Raw genomic sequence first — 17035 nt, 5'->3', positions numbered from 1 at the left:
TGCTGTGCCAGCTGAGCGTGTACTGTACTCTGAAGGACAGTCCTTTTCTTGCTGTGGGGTTGAGGAGAGCGGTAAAGGGCTCTGTCAACACCTGAAGTTTAAAGAGCTCTAAAAATGTGACGTAGTTGTATTGTTAATGATAGAATGTTTTTCAAGTTCTATGAAAATGAAATAAAATTCGTGTATATTTACTCCTATTTTTTTCTTCCAGTTACTGTTTCTGGGAAAGGAGAAAACGGTAAGGCTCTCCTCGTCTCACTTTAAGTAGAGTCATTTGTAATCGTGTACTTTTACCTAATGGTGTGACTACATGGGGTTTTGTTTTCCTTAAAGAAAGGGTGCCTTTAACTTTTAAGTAGTTAGAAGGAGAGAGTACTTCTGGGTTTCTTCCCAGGCACGCAGTTTCTTAAATGACTAACATGGCAATGTTTTGTCAGGCTCCTAGCACTACTTTGTATACATTCATGCATTTCTGCTTGGTGTGTTCCTCGGAGCTCTGTCTGTTCCAGTTCTGGTAGCAGTCTTCACTGGGCTGGGGGGAAGTCTGCTTTCATAATATCTAAAAATATGCAGAGACTGCGCTTTTGTTTCCCAGCCACCCATACTGAATAATCACACAGAAACTATGTTAACTGCATTAATGTTCGACTAATGGCTCAGGCATATTCTTAGCTGGCTCTTACGTTAACCCATTTCTATTAATCTGTTATCGCCACAAGACTGGCTTACCAGTGCCGCATGTTATTTCTTCAGAGGCTACATGGTGTCTCCTTCCACTCTGCTCATGCACTTGCGTGCGCTTTGTGTTCTATATTGTGTTTGGATTTCCTGCCTCACTTTACTCTGCTAAGCCATTGGCCGAAACAGTTTTATTGTACAACTAATAAAAGCAACACATATAGGGAAGGACATCCCACATCATCTGAATCCTAGGAATGGTTCCATTGTTCGTGTATTTGTTTAGAATAGTATGTTATTACACAGATATTTAATCAAACCACCAGACTTTGTTTGTATTATTAGGTAAAAGGAGTAAATGAGTTAATAATGATCAACAAACAGTGCCTAGGGGAAGGGATCTAAGAATTTCACTGGAATTAAAAAAACTTTAGTAGTACCATTGAAGTAAAATTTCAAAAATAAAATTAAATTTTTAACATAAAACACAGAGGCTTCTAAAACAATTAACAGTTAAATAGTTCACAGCTATTTATTTTATTTTATTTTTATTTTTTTCAAGACAGTTTCTCTGTATAGCTCTGGCTGTCGTGTAACTTAGTTTATAGACCAGGCGGGCCTCAAACTCAGAGATCTGCCTGGCTTTGCTTCCTGAATTCTGGGATTAAAGGTGTGCACCCCTATGCCCGGCTAATAAAAACTTTTTTAAAAATACTACAAAATGGAAAAAGATGGAGTACCTTTTCTCTGTCAGCTACCCTAACTTGATATCTTTACATGTATACTTGAATTATTACAGTCTTTCCCCAAATATGATGGCTATCATGCTTCAGTTAAAAGGAAATATGAATGTGTGCATAGGCCAGAGGCCCATCTGACATCTTCCCTTAGGAACTAGGCACCTTGATTTGCATTGTGTCTCCTTTCATCCAGCCTCATCCAGCTGTGTTGTTCTCTTATGTCCGTCCCGAATGAATGAGGAGGTGAAGTTGGCTGGCCATCCAGGGGTCTGCCTGTAACTCGTGCACAGAACTAGGATTCCAAGTGCTCGCCTCCCGCACACGGGTGCTGGGGATCAGCACGCGCCCTTGTGTTTCTGCGGCCAGTGCTGTGCCAGCTGAGCGTGTACTGTACTCTGAAGGACAGTCCTTTTCTTGCTGTGGGGTTGAGGAGGGCGGTAAAGGGCTCTGTCAATACCTGAAGTTTAAAGAGCTTTAAAAATGTGACCTAGTTGTATTGTTAATGATAGAATGTTTTTCAAGTTCTATGAAAATGAAATAAAATTCGTGTATATTTACTCCTATTTTTTTCTTCCAGTTACTGTTTCTGGGAAAGGAGAAAACGGTAAGGCTCTCCTCGTCTCACTTTAAGTAGAGTCATTTGTAACCGTGTACTTTTACCTAATGGTGTGACTACATGGGGTTTTGTTTTCCTTAAAGAAAGGGTACCTTTAACTTTTAAGTAGTTAGAAGGAGAGAGTACTTCTGGGTTTCTTCCCAGGCACGCAGTTTCTTAAATGACTAACATGGCAATGTTTTGTCAGGCTCCTAGCACTACTTTGTATACATTCATGCATTTCTGCTTGGTGTGTTCCTCGGAGCTCTGTCTGTTCCAGTTCTGGTAGCAGTCTTCACTGGGCTGGGGGGAGGTCTGCTTTCACAATGCCTACATCCTAGGGATGGTTCAATTGTTCGTGTGTTTGTTTAAAATAGTACATTATTACTCACAGATATTTAATCAAATCACATTTTAAATTTGTATTATTAGGTCAAGGGGATAAATGAATTTATAATGATAAACAAACAGTGCCTAGGGGAAAAGATCTTTTCTGCGCATTTCACCAGAATTGAAGAAAGCTTTAGTAGTGCCATTGAAGTAAAGTTTCAAAAATAAAATTAGATTTTAACAGACAGAAACCCATAGGATTCTGAAACAATTAAACAATTAACACTATTAATATTTAATTATATTTTTGGTTTTTCAAGACAAGTTTTCTCTGTGTAGCCCTTTCTGTCCTGTAACTTACTTTATAGACGAGGCTGGCCGCAGACTCACAGAGAACTGCCTGCCTGTGCTTCCCAGGTGCTGGTATTGAAGGCGTGTGCTACCACTCCTTGCTTAATATTTTTTCTTATTACTGGAGATAATCATGTCTGATTAAAATTGCCCTTAAGTATGCTTTTCAGTAACAGAAGAAACGGATTTAGTCTTGGAAGTCCTGTCTTTTTCTTCAATGCAGAATTATTTTATGTGTGTTGAAAGTGTAGACACAAATGAGGGGAATATCTGAAGATTTTGTTTTGTGTATTTTGAGGGCAGGGTCTTTGATGTAGTTTAGGCTTTCCAGGACTTACTTTGTATCCTTAACTTCAGATTCACCTGCCTTTGCCCTCAAATGGTGACGTCACAGATATATAACATGCTCAGCCTCCAAATATTGGTGTTATAGGCATATACCATCTGTTCAGCCTTGACATTTTTTTCAAAGTTCTCACTTGTACTAGTATGTGTTCCAATTTTTTTAAACCACGTCTTAAAATGTTTTCCTCTTTTTCCCACTTGTTAAAGGCTGTCTTGAAGTTTTATGATACATTGAGTTACAGGTGATTTTTGAATATAGATTTTGATTTATAGATTTAGATTTTTCTTAGAGCTTTAATTTGTTTACAAATATTTTTACTTTATATATTTTTTCACATTGGGTATGTGTGCATGTGTACACACACTCAGAGGAGGACAACTTTGGGGAGTTGGTTCTCTCCTTCCACTGTGTGGGCCACACTCAGTGTGGCGAGTGCCTTTACCTGCTGAGCCTTCTTACCAGCCCACTTTCATAAATGTGACTCGAAGGTTTCCTCTTAACAGTCATGGAATCTGGGTATGTTGGAACATAACCAGCACTTGGGAGGCTAAGACCAAGAGCATTATGAGTTCCAGACCTATAAGCGGAGTCGTCTTTGTCCTGCCCCGTCCTGTAGTTGCTTTTAAATAATCACTCAGATGCTTAATATTAATTACAAAATAGTTGGCCTATAGTTCATGTTTATTACTGACTAGCTCCTATATTTAAATTAACCCATTTCTGTTCATCTGTATATTGCCGTGTGACCATGCATCTTGATTATTGGGCACCTGAGTTTCTCTTGACTCCACCCTTCTCTCTCTGTATATCTGTTTGACTTTCCCACCTAACTTTATTCTGCCTGGCTTATAGCCGATTTAGCTTTTATTATCAACCAGTGAGAGCAACACATTTTCACAGAGTTTGGAAAGATCATTCCACAGCACAGGCCAGCCTGGTCTATAAGTTTAGGCAACCCACTGTTGCCAGGCAGTGGTAGCGTGTCCCTTTTATCCCAGCACTTGGGAGGCAGAAGCAGGTGATCTCTGAGTTTTAGGCTAGCCTGGTCTACAGAACAAGTTCCAGGACAGCTAGGGCTGAACAGAGAAACCCTGTCTTGGGAGAAGGGGGGAAAGGGGAGAGAGAATTGAAGGGCAGCTAACACACACACACACACACACACACACGCACGCACGCACGCATGCACGCACGCACACACGCACACGACTCTTAAGTGGTCCTCAGCCCTCCAGCCCCTCAAGAAAAAAATAGCACATCACATGAATTTGAATTTAGGTAAGAGCAGTATTTTTTATTATTATTGTCTGTTATTTATATCCCAAGTATTGTGTTAAGAGGTTAATTTTATTTAACTGAAATGTGTTTTAAAGCAAACCATTTTGTGTATATGGAGAGTAGAAATTTCCTAAAGGAATAGTAAATGTTAAAAGTTGAAGCATCTGTTTATGCTAATCTTGGTTATAAGTAATCAAGTTTAAAGTACTTGTGTGCTAACATCCGTCTTAAATGCTGTGACCCTTTAATGTTGCTCCTCATGTATTGGTGACCCCTCAACTATAAAATTATTTTGTTGCTACTTCATAACTGCTATTTTGCTACTGTTACGAATAGTAATGTAAATAGTTTTGGAGGTAGAGGTTTGTCAAAGGGATCCTGGTCCACAAGTTGAGAACCACTGGTGTGAGTGAAGACTGCTAGCTTGATTGACGGACAGGAAATGAATGTAGGGCATACTGAAGAAATGCCACTTCAGAGTCAGGGCGTGGCCTTAGAGCTGGGGTCAGAGAAGGGAGTAAGCCCCCAAATGGGTTCCCAAAGGAAAAATCAATGACTCAGTTTGTTTTCTTGGGAGGGGGGTTGTTTGTTTGTTTGAGACAGTTACTCTGTAGCTTTTGAGCCTGTCCTAGAACTTGCTCTGTAGACCAGGCTGGCCTCGAACTCACAGAGATCCACCTGCCTCTGCCTCCTGAGTGCTGAGATTAGAGTTGTGTACCACCACTGCCCAGCACCTCAATATTTTTTGAGTCCACTCAATAGACTACAAGATTTGACCTGAAGGGAACAGACAACGTAGAGAAATGCAGCTTGCTGAGGAGCCAGAATGTTTACAGTGGACAGCAATATTAGTGGAAATGAAAAGAAAGAGTACTTTACTATAGGAGGAAGTCGTGACCAGGGTTTAATTTTGAATTCAGACTCTGGCACTGAAGTAAACTGACTAGTTAAATGCTGACTAAAAAAGTGGAGGAAAACACAATTTTTGGTGACAGAAGTGAAGAACTTTAGTTTTTATCAAGCAGTTATGCTTTCAATTCTGGCATTAAGGCTTCTTACAAGTGACATTAAAATTCTCTGATCCTCTGTGTTTACATGCCTAAAGGGTAGAGAGAAAGCCAATGTCATATGCTAAGAGGCTTTCCGTAGGAAGAAATGAAAATTGAGTAGCTAAAGTCAACTGTGACTAGAAAGTTCCCTAGTTTGGTTAAGACACATGGTGGTTTGCATTTATTAATTTATCATTCTTAAGCATCTGACTTTATAGAAACAAGTGTTTTATCGAAGTCTGCACAGTTGTGAGGAAAAGTAAGTTCAGAGTGGAGAGAACTTTATAGTCTAACTTTAAAGATGAATTGAGTTCAAATTTATCTTCAGAGTGTGTTTGTGTAAAATTTCACACCAAAAGCACATACAGGGTTCAGCTCTGGCCATTGGTTCTTGCTTCTTATAAAATCTAACCTTATTCATTTCAGATAGAAAAACTACAGAGCACAACAAAAGGCTTAATATTACACCAGTGAGTGGTAGCTGGAATCCCAGATGTCAACTGTGACACTAATGTACTTGGAAAACTTAGGAGTTCACAGTGGCTAACTTTTTATGTTACCCTATGGTGAGCAAGAGAATAAATTTTAGAAAATTCTAACCCAGACAGGAATTGAGTTATTCAAATTTATTCATTATTGTTTAGTAAAACTTTTTTGCTTTCTGTTTCCAGTTCTTCTTGGTGTAATGTTTATAGTGATGGATCCTTTTAAGTAATTTTTAAGTCACTAAGAATTAACATTTAAGGAAAACTCAATTACAGCGAGCAGCAGCTGTGTGCGCATTGTCCGCACCAGTTCTCTCTAGGCAGCCTGGCGGGAGAAGCAGAGGCAGGAGTGAATCCAGGCCATAAGTTCAAGGCCAGCCTGTCAAAAACTCTCTTCAAAAGTTCTATCTAGCCTTTAATCCTAGCATTCGAGGCAAATGCACTAGGAACTTGGTGAGCTCAAGGCCACCCTAGTATCCAAAGCAAATTCCAGGACATCCAGGGCTATTACACAGAGCCACCCTCTAAACAAAAAATTCAAACCCAGTTGGGAATGGTGGCACACACTTTTAACCCAAGCACTCAGAAGGTAGAGGCAGGTGAATCTCAATGAGTTCGAGGCCAACCTGGTCTACATGGTGAGTGCCAGGACTATGTAGGGAGGCACCATCTCAAAAGAGAAAGGAAGGAAGGAAACCAAACTTGGTGAGCAAAAATTTTCAAAGGTGTTTTTTTTTAACTTAGAGCCTCAAAAACTGAATGTAATTAATTCTCACCAAATGTAGCCTTTATTCATAAAGTTAGGTTTATAAGCTTATTTTATAACTTTACACCTCGAAATAACAAGGATAGCATATTTCTTTATATCTCTTACTATTGTAGCATAAAGATAAAGGAGTTTATATATTTGATATTTAAATAAAAGTTTTTATTAAATCAGGTCTTGTGACCATACTGTTCTAATGTATTTTCTTCTTTTCACCCAGACTCAATAAAATATTATTTGTTCTTATTTACCAGGAAAGACCGTTGTTTACCTTGTGGCTTTCCATCTGTTCTTTGTTATGTTTGTATGGTCCTATTGGATGACAATATTCACATCTCCTGCTAGCCCCTCCAAAGAGGTAAATTTTATGTTGGTAAATTGTTAAATGCTTGTCAAATGCTTTAACAGATTATGGAATGGTATTCCCTGTGTTACCTGTGTTAAAACCCTGCATGATACATTTATCTGTTTTCATCTGTAAAATTCCTGGGTAGTGTGACTTGTTCTCAGCACAGTTTACTGACAGCACAGTAAATGTTTAGTTGTCCCAACTCTTGAATGGCATGCTGAATTTTCTTAACACTGGAGTAAGAAGTTCAGAGTCAGAATTGAGTTAGGTCAGCGGGCCTGGGTTTTAGAAACTCCTCCGTCATATTTTCTCAGGCATGGACAGTTGTGCTGTATCTAAGTCACCTGTCACTATGGAAAACCACTATTCAGGGTTCATCTTGCTGTGACTGCATTTCTCTGCTTGGAAGATGCAATTGGAAAATTATATTTTAAACATTTTAAGTGCAGAAGGTTTTGTGACTTGAGTCTCTCTTACCTTGACACAGATGAATTCTTCCTCGCTGAAATTTAGTGTAGCATGGTGATCAAGCTGCCTCTCTAGGCTGGGCCTGGTGGTGGTACACTCCTGTTAATGTAGCTTTCAGTGGGAAGATTGCAAATTCAAAGCCAGCCTTGGACACTGTGAGACCCTGTCCCCCAAACAAGCAAATAGCATGTCCACACACACACACACACACACACACACCCCGCACGTGCACAGACATACTGCACATGCACAGAGTTAAGACTGTTTGAGGTTTTTGTTTGTTTGTTTCTACACATTAATTTCTGAGTTTCGGTTTTCTTCTCAGAAAATTGTGTCTGTCTCTGTGGGATGCATATGAGGACTGACGTTTTCCAGTTTTTAAGCTATTCCTGTTCCAGGATGAATATTCAGATATTAAATGATAGAAGTCATATAATTGTTTTCCTTCATGTTAACTTTTCAGAGTTGGTTAAAAATTATAGACCATTTAATTTAAAATACCAACTTCCATTTAGTATTCTATAGACAGTCTGTATACAGAAAATAAAAGTCCCAGGTGTACACTTGGTAAGATGTCACACAGACTAGGCCAGATGTCTTAGTCAGGGTTACTGTTGCTGTGATGAAACACCATGACCAAAGCAAGTTAGGGAGGAAGGGGTTGATTTGGCTGACACTTCCACATCAGTGTTCATAGAAGGCAGTCAGGACAGGAACTCACACAGGGCAGGAACTTAGAGACAGAAGCAGAAATCATGGAGGGGTGCTGCTTACTGGATTGCTCCTTGTGACTTTCTTAAAGAACCCAGGATCTCCAGCCTGGGGATAGCACCACCCACAGTGGGCTAGGCCCTGCTCCTTCACTCACTGATTAAGAAAATCCCCTGCAGCCAGATCTTATGGACACATTTTTTTGAGTTTCCCGGCTTTCAGATAACTCTAGCTTGTGTCAAGTTGGCATAAAACTAGTTAGTACATCTGGTTACTCTTTAATCCCAGCTCCGGGAGGCAGAGGCAGATCTCTTGAGTTTGAAGCCAGCGTAGTTCTACACAGCAGATTCCAGGACAGCCTGAGCTACTTAGTAAAGAGACTGTGCCTCAAAACAAACAAAACGTTACTTCACAGAAACTGAGTACATATGTTAGCCATTATCCCAGCAAGTTCAGGGACCAGAACATTGCCAGCCCGTCGTCAGTCACCTCATAGGAAATCATTCTTCTGCCTTATTTGTACATAGATTCATTTCTCTCATTCTCATAAATGTTGTGTCTGCCTTTTCTCTAGCATTCTAATTATAGGGTTCATCTGTGTTGTTGTAGGTCATTTTCGCTATTGTTATTCTGTTGTGGTGGATAACATTGTGTTTACCAGGCCTGTTGTCTAGGGTGGTTACAGTAGGGCTGTACATGTCTCTCTGGGATCGGAGTTGCTGTCAGTTACACGTATGCTGAATTTGAGCAGATAAGGCTATACAAGCTATTGCCAATTTTCTGTTCGGAAAGTAAACCCATAAATCAAACCTAATTGTTTGTTAGATATTTTCTTTGAACATTGGTAATGGTTAGTCCTTAAAGTTACATTATAAACTTCTATCCATTCGTAATCTTTTAAGTTTGAAAAATACCTAATTAACTGATTCTTAGTAGTGATGTCTTGAAAATATAGGACATGGTGGTGCATGCCTTTAATCCTGGCACTTGAAAAGCACGGGTAGGCAGGTTTACATCACAGAACCCTATTTCAGTACAAAACGACAAAAGCTAAAAGAGAATTAAGCTTGTGTAACAAGTAGATGTTCCCAACACAGGAAATAGGTAGAGCATCAGAACAGCGAGAACTCCACCTCAGAGTTTGTTCTGGGGTCACACCACTCTGCCACTCAAGAGTCTGTTCTGGGGTCACACCACTCTGCCTCTTGCTAGCAGCATCTCTGGAGATTTCCTTTAATGCTTCCTCTGGCAGATAAGATAGATAGCACTCTTTCATGGAGTATCCCACATGGGATTGATTGCTGAAGGACTGGATAAATAGTAAATACACATAAAGCGTGTACAGTACTCTAAGAATGGCCTAACATCATGGGGCTGCTAAATGTTACCGTCCTTAGCTTTTTATACCTATTGTACCATACATTCTCACTACCCCACAGACTCTTCCAGCTAAGTTTGGTCCACTGGCCCTGCTGTAGAACTGTACATCAGATCTGCCGTTATCTTAATGTTTCTATTGCTGTGAAGAGACACCATGACCACAGCAACTCTTAAAAGGAAATCATTTAATTGAGGGGGCTCACTTATAGTTTCAGAGGTTCAGTCCATTGTTACCACGGTGGGAGCATGGTGGTGTTAAAGGGTCTCAAGAATATATGTAGGTGTAAGATAGGGATAAACACTCTCCGATACAGATCAGATGCCCGTGTTCTTCCGTTCTGCCTAGGGACCAGCTGCTCCTTGCTCTGACTCTGACCACCTGAGGGAGAGGGGTCACAGACACAGATAAGACCACACCCTAGGACTTGCCCCAGAAGTCATTGGCTAAATGGATTGGATCGAAATCCCACAACAATACCTCCTAATAATGCTGCTTCCTCTGAGATTATGGGGGCCAGTTACATTCAAACAGTACAGAGCTCTCCTGGTGCTTGGACATGTTTCACTTTATCAACTTAGAGTCCCTGAGACACAGATCTTTCACTGTGTTCAGTACTTCACATTACCCCCGCCCGAAAATCTGGCACATCATGGATGTTTGATAAATGCTGAATAAATTTTTAAGTCTTCAAGAGCCACCTAAACTAAGTCTTTTGATAGCCGAGAGCAGAAGTAAAACCAAAAATTGTTTTTCTCGTTGAGATGCCATACAGTGATGGACAGCATAGATGCCGTACCGTGATAGACAGCATAGATGCCGTACGGTGATGGACAGCATAGATGCCGTACCGTGATAGACAGCATAGATGCCGTACGGTGATAGTACGGTGATGGGCAGCGTAGATGCCGTACGGTGATGGGCAGCGTAGATGCCGTACGGTGATGGACAGCATAGATGCCGTACGGTGATGGGCAGCATAGATGAAGCCACAGAACTCGTGAGCTTGCTGCTGTGGAACTCTTTTAGGTCAGACGTGAAAGTGTTAGGACTCAGGGAGTCAGATTGGCTTAAAAAGCAAAAACTACATTTTTATTTTAGTGGAGTTGAGTTATAATAATGCTGGAATTTCTTTCTAGCCTTGCGTCTGATCTGCTGGGTTAGAGATTGTGTGGACATCAGGAGACACCTGGTCCTTGTGTGAAAGTCAAAGGTGGTAAACGAGCAAATGACAGAACAATTAGAAATTTAGAAGATTGAGTAAAGTTGGTAAAAGTTACTCTGGGAGAAACAATCTCCTTTTAGGTGGTAGCTAGACAGCAGTGCTCAGGGAAGAAGTGGAGCCCAGCTGAGGTGTTTGTCAGTCTCCCCCTGAGCTTCCTGTTGTGTACTGCAGTGTCACCGGTGTCCTAATCAGACCTGGCTATATAACCTGAAAGACTGCTGAAAGGGCAGCTGCAGATGGAACAGCTGATGTCATTGTCCATCTCCTTAGGATGGGTGTCTGCTTGCTTTTCTTGTTTTGTTTCTGTCATTTTTAGTTTTGGACAGTGTTTCTCTCTGTAATCCAAGCTGGCCTTATATCTTGGCGATCCTCCTACCTCAGCCTGCCCTGCCAAGTGCTGGGTTGTAAGTATGAGCCCCCAAGCCCAGCAAAGTGTTATCTTCTCTAAAATGAAAATTGGACTCACCTGTAGGGAAACTCGACAATTAGCTGATGCTGATTGGGCAAGACAGGTGCCGGAAGGTGTATGAGAAACTGCGTTGGGGGCGGGTGGGGGGTGGGAGGTCGGCCCTGTACCAATCCAAACTGTGGCACTACTGAAAGACCAGAGGGAGGGACAAAAGGAGACCAACATGGTCCATAGGCAAAGGGCAGTTCATAAACGGAGAGAGGGAAACCCCTTGTTAGGAGTTGGTTTGTTTTGATTTGGCATGTTAGTCAGGGCAGCCAAAAGGAGGCTTTTGATTGCTGAACTTTGATAGCTGGACCCTGGTTGGTCAGCCTCGGGAAAGAAGTCCTCAGATAAGAGAATGGGCCATGGTGGAATGTAATCTTTAGGAATGTAATCTAATAGCAAGGCAAAGGTAATGGGGGAAGGGCAAGGCCTGTCAGAGCCAAGTTTGCCATTCCCTGACCTGCTAGAGTCTGACCACTGTTTCCTGCTTATAATTGTACAGAAATTGCCAGTCTACAGCAAGATACAGATGATGTTCATGCACGTGAAACCTAATAGGCTAGCTCTGCTCTGTGAGCTCAGCAGTCTTAGCACCTTTGTCACCATTGCCTTTGCAGGGGAACCAGCTCTTGCAGCACCAGGCTGTTCTCACATCCTGTTGACTCTCATTGTTCCCTTGCCAAGATTCTTTCCCTTGTCTTTCTGGAAAACACCCCTTATCTAGCTTAGATACTACTGTCTCCAAGAATAAAGATTACGATTAACATAGATTAAAAATTCTTTGGTTTCATTAATGTGTATGATGTATTTTGATCATACTCAGTCGCCATTATCTTACCCCAGCCCTCTAAACCCCTTTTTCCCAACAAGGTCCCTCCTTTGTATAAAAATTGTTTTTCTCGTTGAGATGCCATACAGTGATGGACAGCATAGATGCCGTACTATGTGTACGTAATGTGTGTGATTATGGTTCACTGAGTTGGATTAGGGTGGCCTGCCTGAGTGTGTTATTTACTGGAACATGAGCAATTCACCTGTGACCACACCACTGAATAAAAATGATTCCCCCTTCTCTGGTACCATTAATTGCCAGCTCAGCTTGGGGTAAGGCCTTAGGAGCCTCCTATTTGTGATGGCATGTTGACTCAGGCTTGTGCAGGTAACCATACCTGCTGAGTTTATGAGTGCAGGGACCAGTTGTTGCCCTCTTTCTTAATTATTGCTGCCTGTTATGCTAAGGCCATCCTAGTCAGCAACTGCAGCTCCACTGCTACCAGCAGAGCTTAGGCTGCAAGAGCCGAGCTGCAGCCTGAAGATATTCTATTCTCTCGGGCACCAACTCTTTCAGAGTTACAAAGGGAACTTATCTGCATCTCTGTCCCTCTAAAGAACTCAAGATTCTCAAGATTCCAAGGTGCTTGTAGACTCCTGCTCTCCACCACCCCCAATAGCAAGCCGCTCACCTCAGCCTCCCAAGGTGGCCTTCTGCTTTTTCTCGCCCTCCATAAAAACCCTTCTTCACCTGGCTCCTCCCTACCCCTTCCTATCAGCTAGTTGCTGACTCAGCCTCCTGACCACAGGTGACTTATTTAATCAAACAGATCTTTGCATCATTAAACAAATGTTCCAGAGCATAAACAAAAGTAACACACCTTAAAATAATATTTTACCACAGCCGTGTCATGTCCAGAAAATATCACACCATCCTGCTACTTCTGCTGCCTCCTTCCCCGTGTTTCCTGAGCTTTGGAAGGGATGCAGGAGATGTATTTAGAGCTGACCACTCAACAGTCAACTTACTCTTAAAATTTTGGTCAGTGATAAGTCTCTCAGTATTAACTATCAGCCACTGCAAAAAAGGCTGCCGGCCACAGCTGAGACTGCAGCTCTACTGCATGGGTACAGACATAAGCATTTACAAGACAGATGGACAACAACAGTAATCACGATGACATGTCCTTACCCCCACCCAGCTCCCACCTCCAGCCGTGGGTATTATCTGCATTTATACTACCAGGAATGTGGATGTGGGCATCAGGTCCTGTCAGAAAAGTAGTCGGTTACTTCACGACAGTCTTGCTGTTACTGCTCCGGTGAGCACCTTCCTTGCAGGTACAGATAGTCAGTGCACAGAGCCCACTGCTGGGCTGCATAGCACCTGTAGTGCGATTGCACTGACTTGTATTTTATAATTCTTTGTTTGGAAATCAATATTTGCTTTTATTCATCTTTTAAAAAATTATTTTTATTTTGTTGGTGTTTTGCCTGTATATATATGTACACATATGTCTGTGTGAGGATGTTGGATCCTGGAGTTGCCATGTAGGTGCTGGGAATTGAACCCAGGTCCTCTGAAAGAGCAGTCAGTGCTTTTAACCACTGAGCCATCTCTCCGGCTCCTATTTTATTCGTCTTTGGACCTGTGTCATTTAAAACAGTGCTTAACTTTAAATATTCACTATTTTTATGCAGAGTGTTCTGCCTGCGTGTGTGAGTGTGCACTGCACGTGTTTGGTGCTAATGGAGGTCAGACAAGTGCTGAGACCCTGGAATTGGAGCTAAGGACAGTTGTAAGCTGCCGTGCCAGTGCTGGGAACTGCACTCAGGGTCTCTGCACAAACAGCAGATGTTCTTAATCACTGAACCAGCCATCTCTTCAGCCCCACTGCCTAGCTCTTATTTTCTTGTTATAGCTGTTTGGTTTTGAGAAAGGGTTTTAATATATGTTTATGGTTAGACTCTGAAGTGAGCCTGTAGTCTGACTACACAGGAAGCTGGGTCAGGAGATTTGCTTGTATTCAGGAGTTTGGGATCACCCTGAATAATGTAGCAAAACTGTCCCTTTAAAACAAAAATAATAATTTAAAAGCATTTATTCTTAGTCATTTTGCTGCTGGTGATTGAACCTAGGACTTTGTGTGTGCTAAAGGCATGCTGAGCCATCCTTGGTCTAATATTTAAGTGGAATTTTCTAAACATCGAATTAAAGTAATAATGGCATATTGTAATTTAATTTGAATTATACTCAGTAGTATTGAATATTGTATACCCTGATATCTGAAAATTTTTAATTTGTTTTAAGATTCTCATTGTTGTATAGTTATCTTAGAGTTTCTATTACATGAAGAGACACTATGACCACAGCAACTCATAAAGGAAAATATTGAATTGGGGCTGGCTTACAGTTTCACAGGTTTACTCCATTATCATCATAGCAGGTGGCATGCAGGCAGACATTGTGTTGCAGAAGAAGCTGAGAGTTCTATGTGTTGATCCACATGTAGCGGGGAGAGTGTCACAGTGAGTGTATGTGAGACCTGAAAGCCCCCCTGCACAGTGGGGTTTTCTTCAACAAGGCCACACCTCCTAATAGTGCTACTCCCTTTGGGCAGACATTCGAACACTTGAGTCTGTGGAGGCCATTCCTATTCAAACCATCACAGTCACCTTTGAATTGCAGTAATGGTAAAGATGGGTAAACGTGCAATCAAGCCAAGGTCTGAAATACTGCTACAGGCTAGATGTCTCAGCCCAGAGGGGTTGCAGATTTCTGACCAGATTCTCTGCTAAATATTTATTGAACATCATACCATGAGATTTTATCTTTCTTTCTGAAAATGTTCAGCTGTCTGTGAGGCTGAGGAAAGTTTGTGCAGACGTTCACCTTATGACAGTGTGCATCTGTCTGACTGCTCTTTCTGCGTTCACTGTGGGGAAGCAGGGCTGGAGAACTAGGACGGCGGCGTTAGCATCCGGGTGCTGGGCTTGTTGACATCTCGTCAGCAGTTGGTGATAGCACTCGGAAGAAGCTAGAGCATTTACCTTAGTGGTTGACACAGAAGAAGAGCCAGGAATACAGACCACCTCTCTGCCAGTAATGCTGCAGTCTGGAACCCCTGACTTTCTAGAGTCACAAGCTGTTGCCTTACTTAAGATACAGAATAGTGTATGCGACAGTGGGGCAGCTTCCTGTTTGAGTTAGCACACATCAGTGTTTTTAAGTGCGACTGTGTGAAAGTCTAGGTAATAATTCCTTAGGAAAACACGAGCAAAAGTGGAGAGTCAGTGTTGTTAAAATACGAAACATTTAAAAAACAAGTCTAACTTACTCTTAGTTTTAAAAAGCAAATCTGTGAAATAGACTTGATTAAAAATACAGAAATGCCTAGTTACAAGAAGTCCTAGAAGATGGAAGGACTTAAAAAGAAGAGAAACTAAATTCTTATTTGGTAGGGAAAATGTTTCTGAAATTAACCCAGGTGGCCTTCGTGGCCTGTAATCCCAGCACTGGGAATGCAGAGGAGAGAGAACATTCAAGGCCAGCCTGGGGTAAGTAGCTGGTTCCAGGCCAGCTGCATAGCTCAACCCTAATAAACTAGAGGATTTCATGATGTTTTTGTGTGTTTTGTTGTTTTAGTTTGTTTTGATTTTTTCTTTGGTTTTTGTTCGTTTTGGAGAGAGAGGAAGAACATAAAGTTGTAGAGAGGTGGGGAGGATCTAGGAGTTGGGAGGGGAAAGAATATGATATATTATATGAACAACTACCCCCCCCCCATAAAAACCAGCCGGAAACACCTCTGAAAGGAATATTTTGTTGAGGAAAGGAAGTTATCGATGAGATGATGAACCCTGGTAATTCTGGAGAGAATAGCACAGTTGGTTGTCTTTTAAAAAATAAAAATGATGGGGCTGGAGAGGTAGCTCAGCAGGTGGGAGCACTGACTGCTCTCAGAGGACCTGGCTGAGTTCAGTGCTCAGCACCAGGACAGATAGTGGCTCCAAAGGACTAATTCCAGCTCCAGAGATCCAGCATCTCCGGTCTCTGCTAGCACCTACACTAACGCTCATATCCCCACGTGAAGGCATATACCTACACGTAATTAGAAGAAAAAAAATAAGGTTTAAAACAATGGAAAGTATGAACGAGTGACTTTCGATGTCATTTAGGCATTTAGAAAGGAATCCCAAAACGTGGGACTTGTTGCCAGGGATCTCCCTCTCACCCGAGCAGAGAAGCTTCTTTTCGTAGAGGTGGCAGCGTTACTGCAGAGACACAGAACTGTTCAGAGCACTAGAAATAGTTTGCTGAGTGCTCAGCCTTAAGTGGGGCGTCTGTATCACTGCTTCCGAGACTCAGGGAGAACTGGAAAGAGACTGAGAGTGGAGGGAGCAGGGCATGGTGGCGCACACCTTTAATCCCAGCACTCAGGAGGCAGAAGCAGGCGGATCTCTGAGTTCGGAGCCAGTCTAGTCTACAGAGTGAGTTCCAGAACAGACAGGGATACGCAGAAGAAATCCTGTCCCAAAAACAAAACAAAAAAGAGTGTGGGAGGAAGGGGTCTAGGGAGAAGGCAGGGTGGCACACGCCTTTAGTCCCAGTGCTCCGAGGCAGAGGCAGGTAGATCTCTGAGTTTGAGGCCAGCCTGCTCTACAAAGTGAGTTACACAGAGAAACCCTGTTCTCCCCAAATACTCCCCCTAAAAGAGAGGGAGACTCTGACTCAAAAAATAGAGTGATTGAGGAAAACACACAACACTGATCTCTGACACCTCTATGTACACACATACACGTATACACACGTATGAATACAGCATTAGCATACATGTACATATACCCACTGTGAACACATACATAAACCATCATAAACGTGCAAGTGGAGAAGAAAAACACTTGGCAGTAACTTTTACTTTACGTACTTAGGTCACTTACAGATATTTAATATTTACTTATATATATGTTTATTTTAATTTTATCTATCGTTACATAATTTTCTTTTGCCAGACTTTGCAGCCGAGGTATTTACTATGGCAATCCTTTTGCTGCCTTCCAAGTACT

General features: G+C 41.8%; 1 protein-coding gene across 5 annotated transcripts in view; it reads left to right on the top strand.

Annotated features, from left to right (window-relative positions):
* The window catches only part of Zdhhc20 (zDHHC palmitoyltransferase 20), a 60121-nt gene that overhangs the window by 11885 nt on the left and 31201 nt on the right, over positions 1–17035 (top strand). For all 5 annotated transcript variants that reach the window (XR_015739447.1, XM_087912127.1, XM_087912126.1 and 2 more), the window contains exons 2-4: positions 212–238; positions 1996–2022; positions 6870–6973. Coding sequence is in view for 4 of the 5 variants with exons in the window: in XM_087912127.1 (XP_087768253.1) it covers positions 212–238; positions 1996–2022; positions 6870–6973 (158 nt within the window). In the remaining variant the exon portion in view is untranslated. The remainder of the gene's footprint in view (positions 1–211; positions 239–1995; positions 2023–6869; positions 6974–17035) is intronic.

This window comes from Myodes glareolus, chromosome 12 (assembly GCF_982192425.1).
Source record: "Myodes glareolus chromosome 12, mMyoGla1.1, whole genome shotgun sequence".
Lineage (NCBI taxonomy): Eukaryota > Metazoa > Chordata > Mammalia > Rodentia > Cricetidae > Myodes > Myodes glareolus.
Note: the sequence above shows the minus strand (reverse complement) of the source record. Positions and strands in the feature narration are given on the sequence as shown.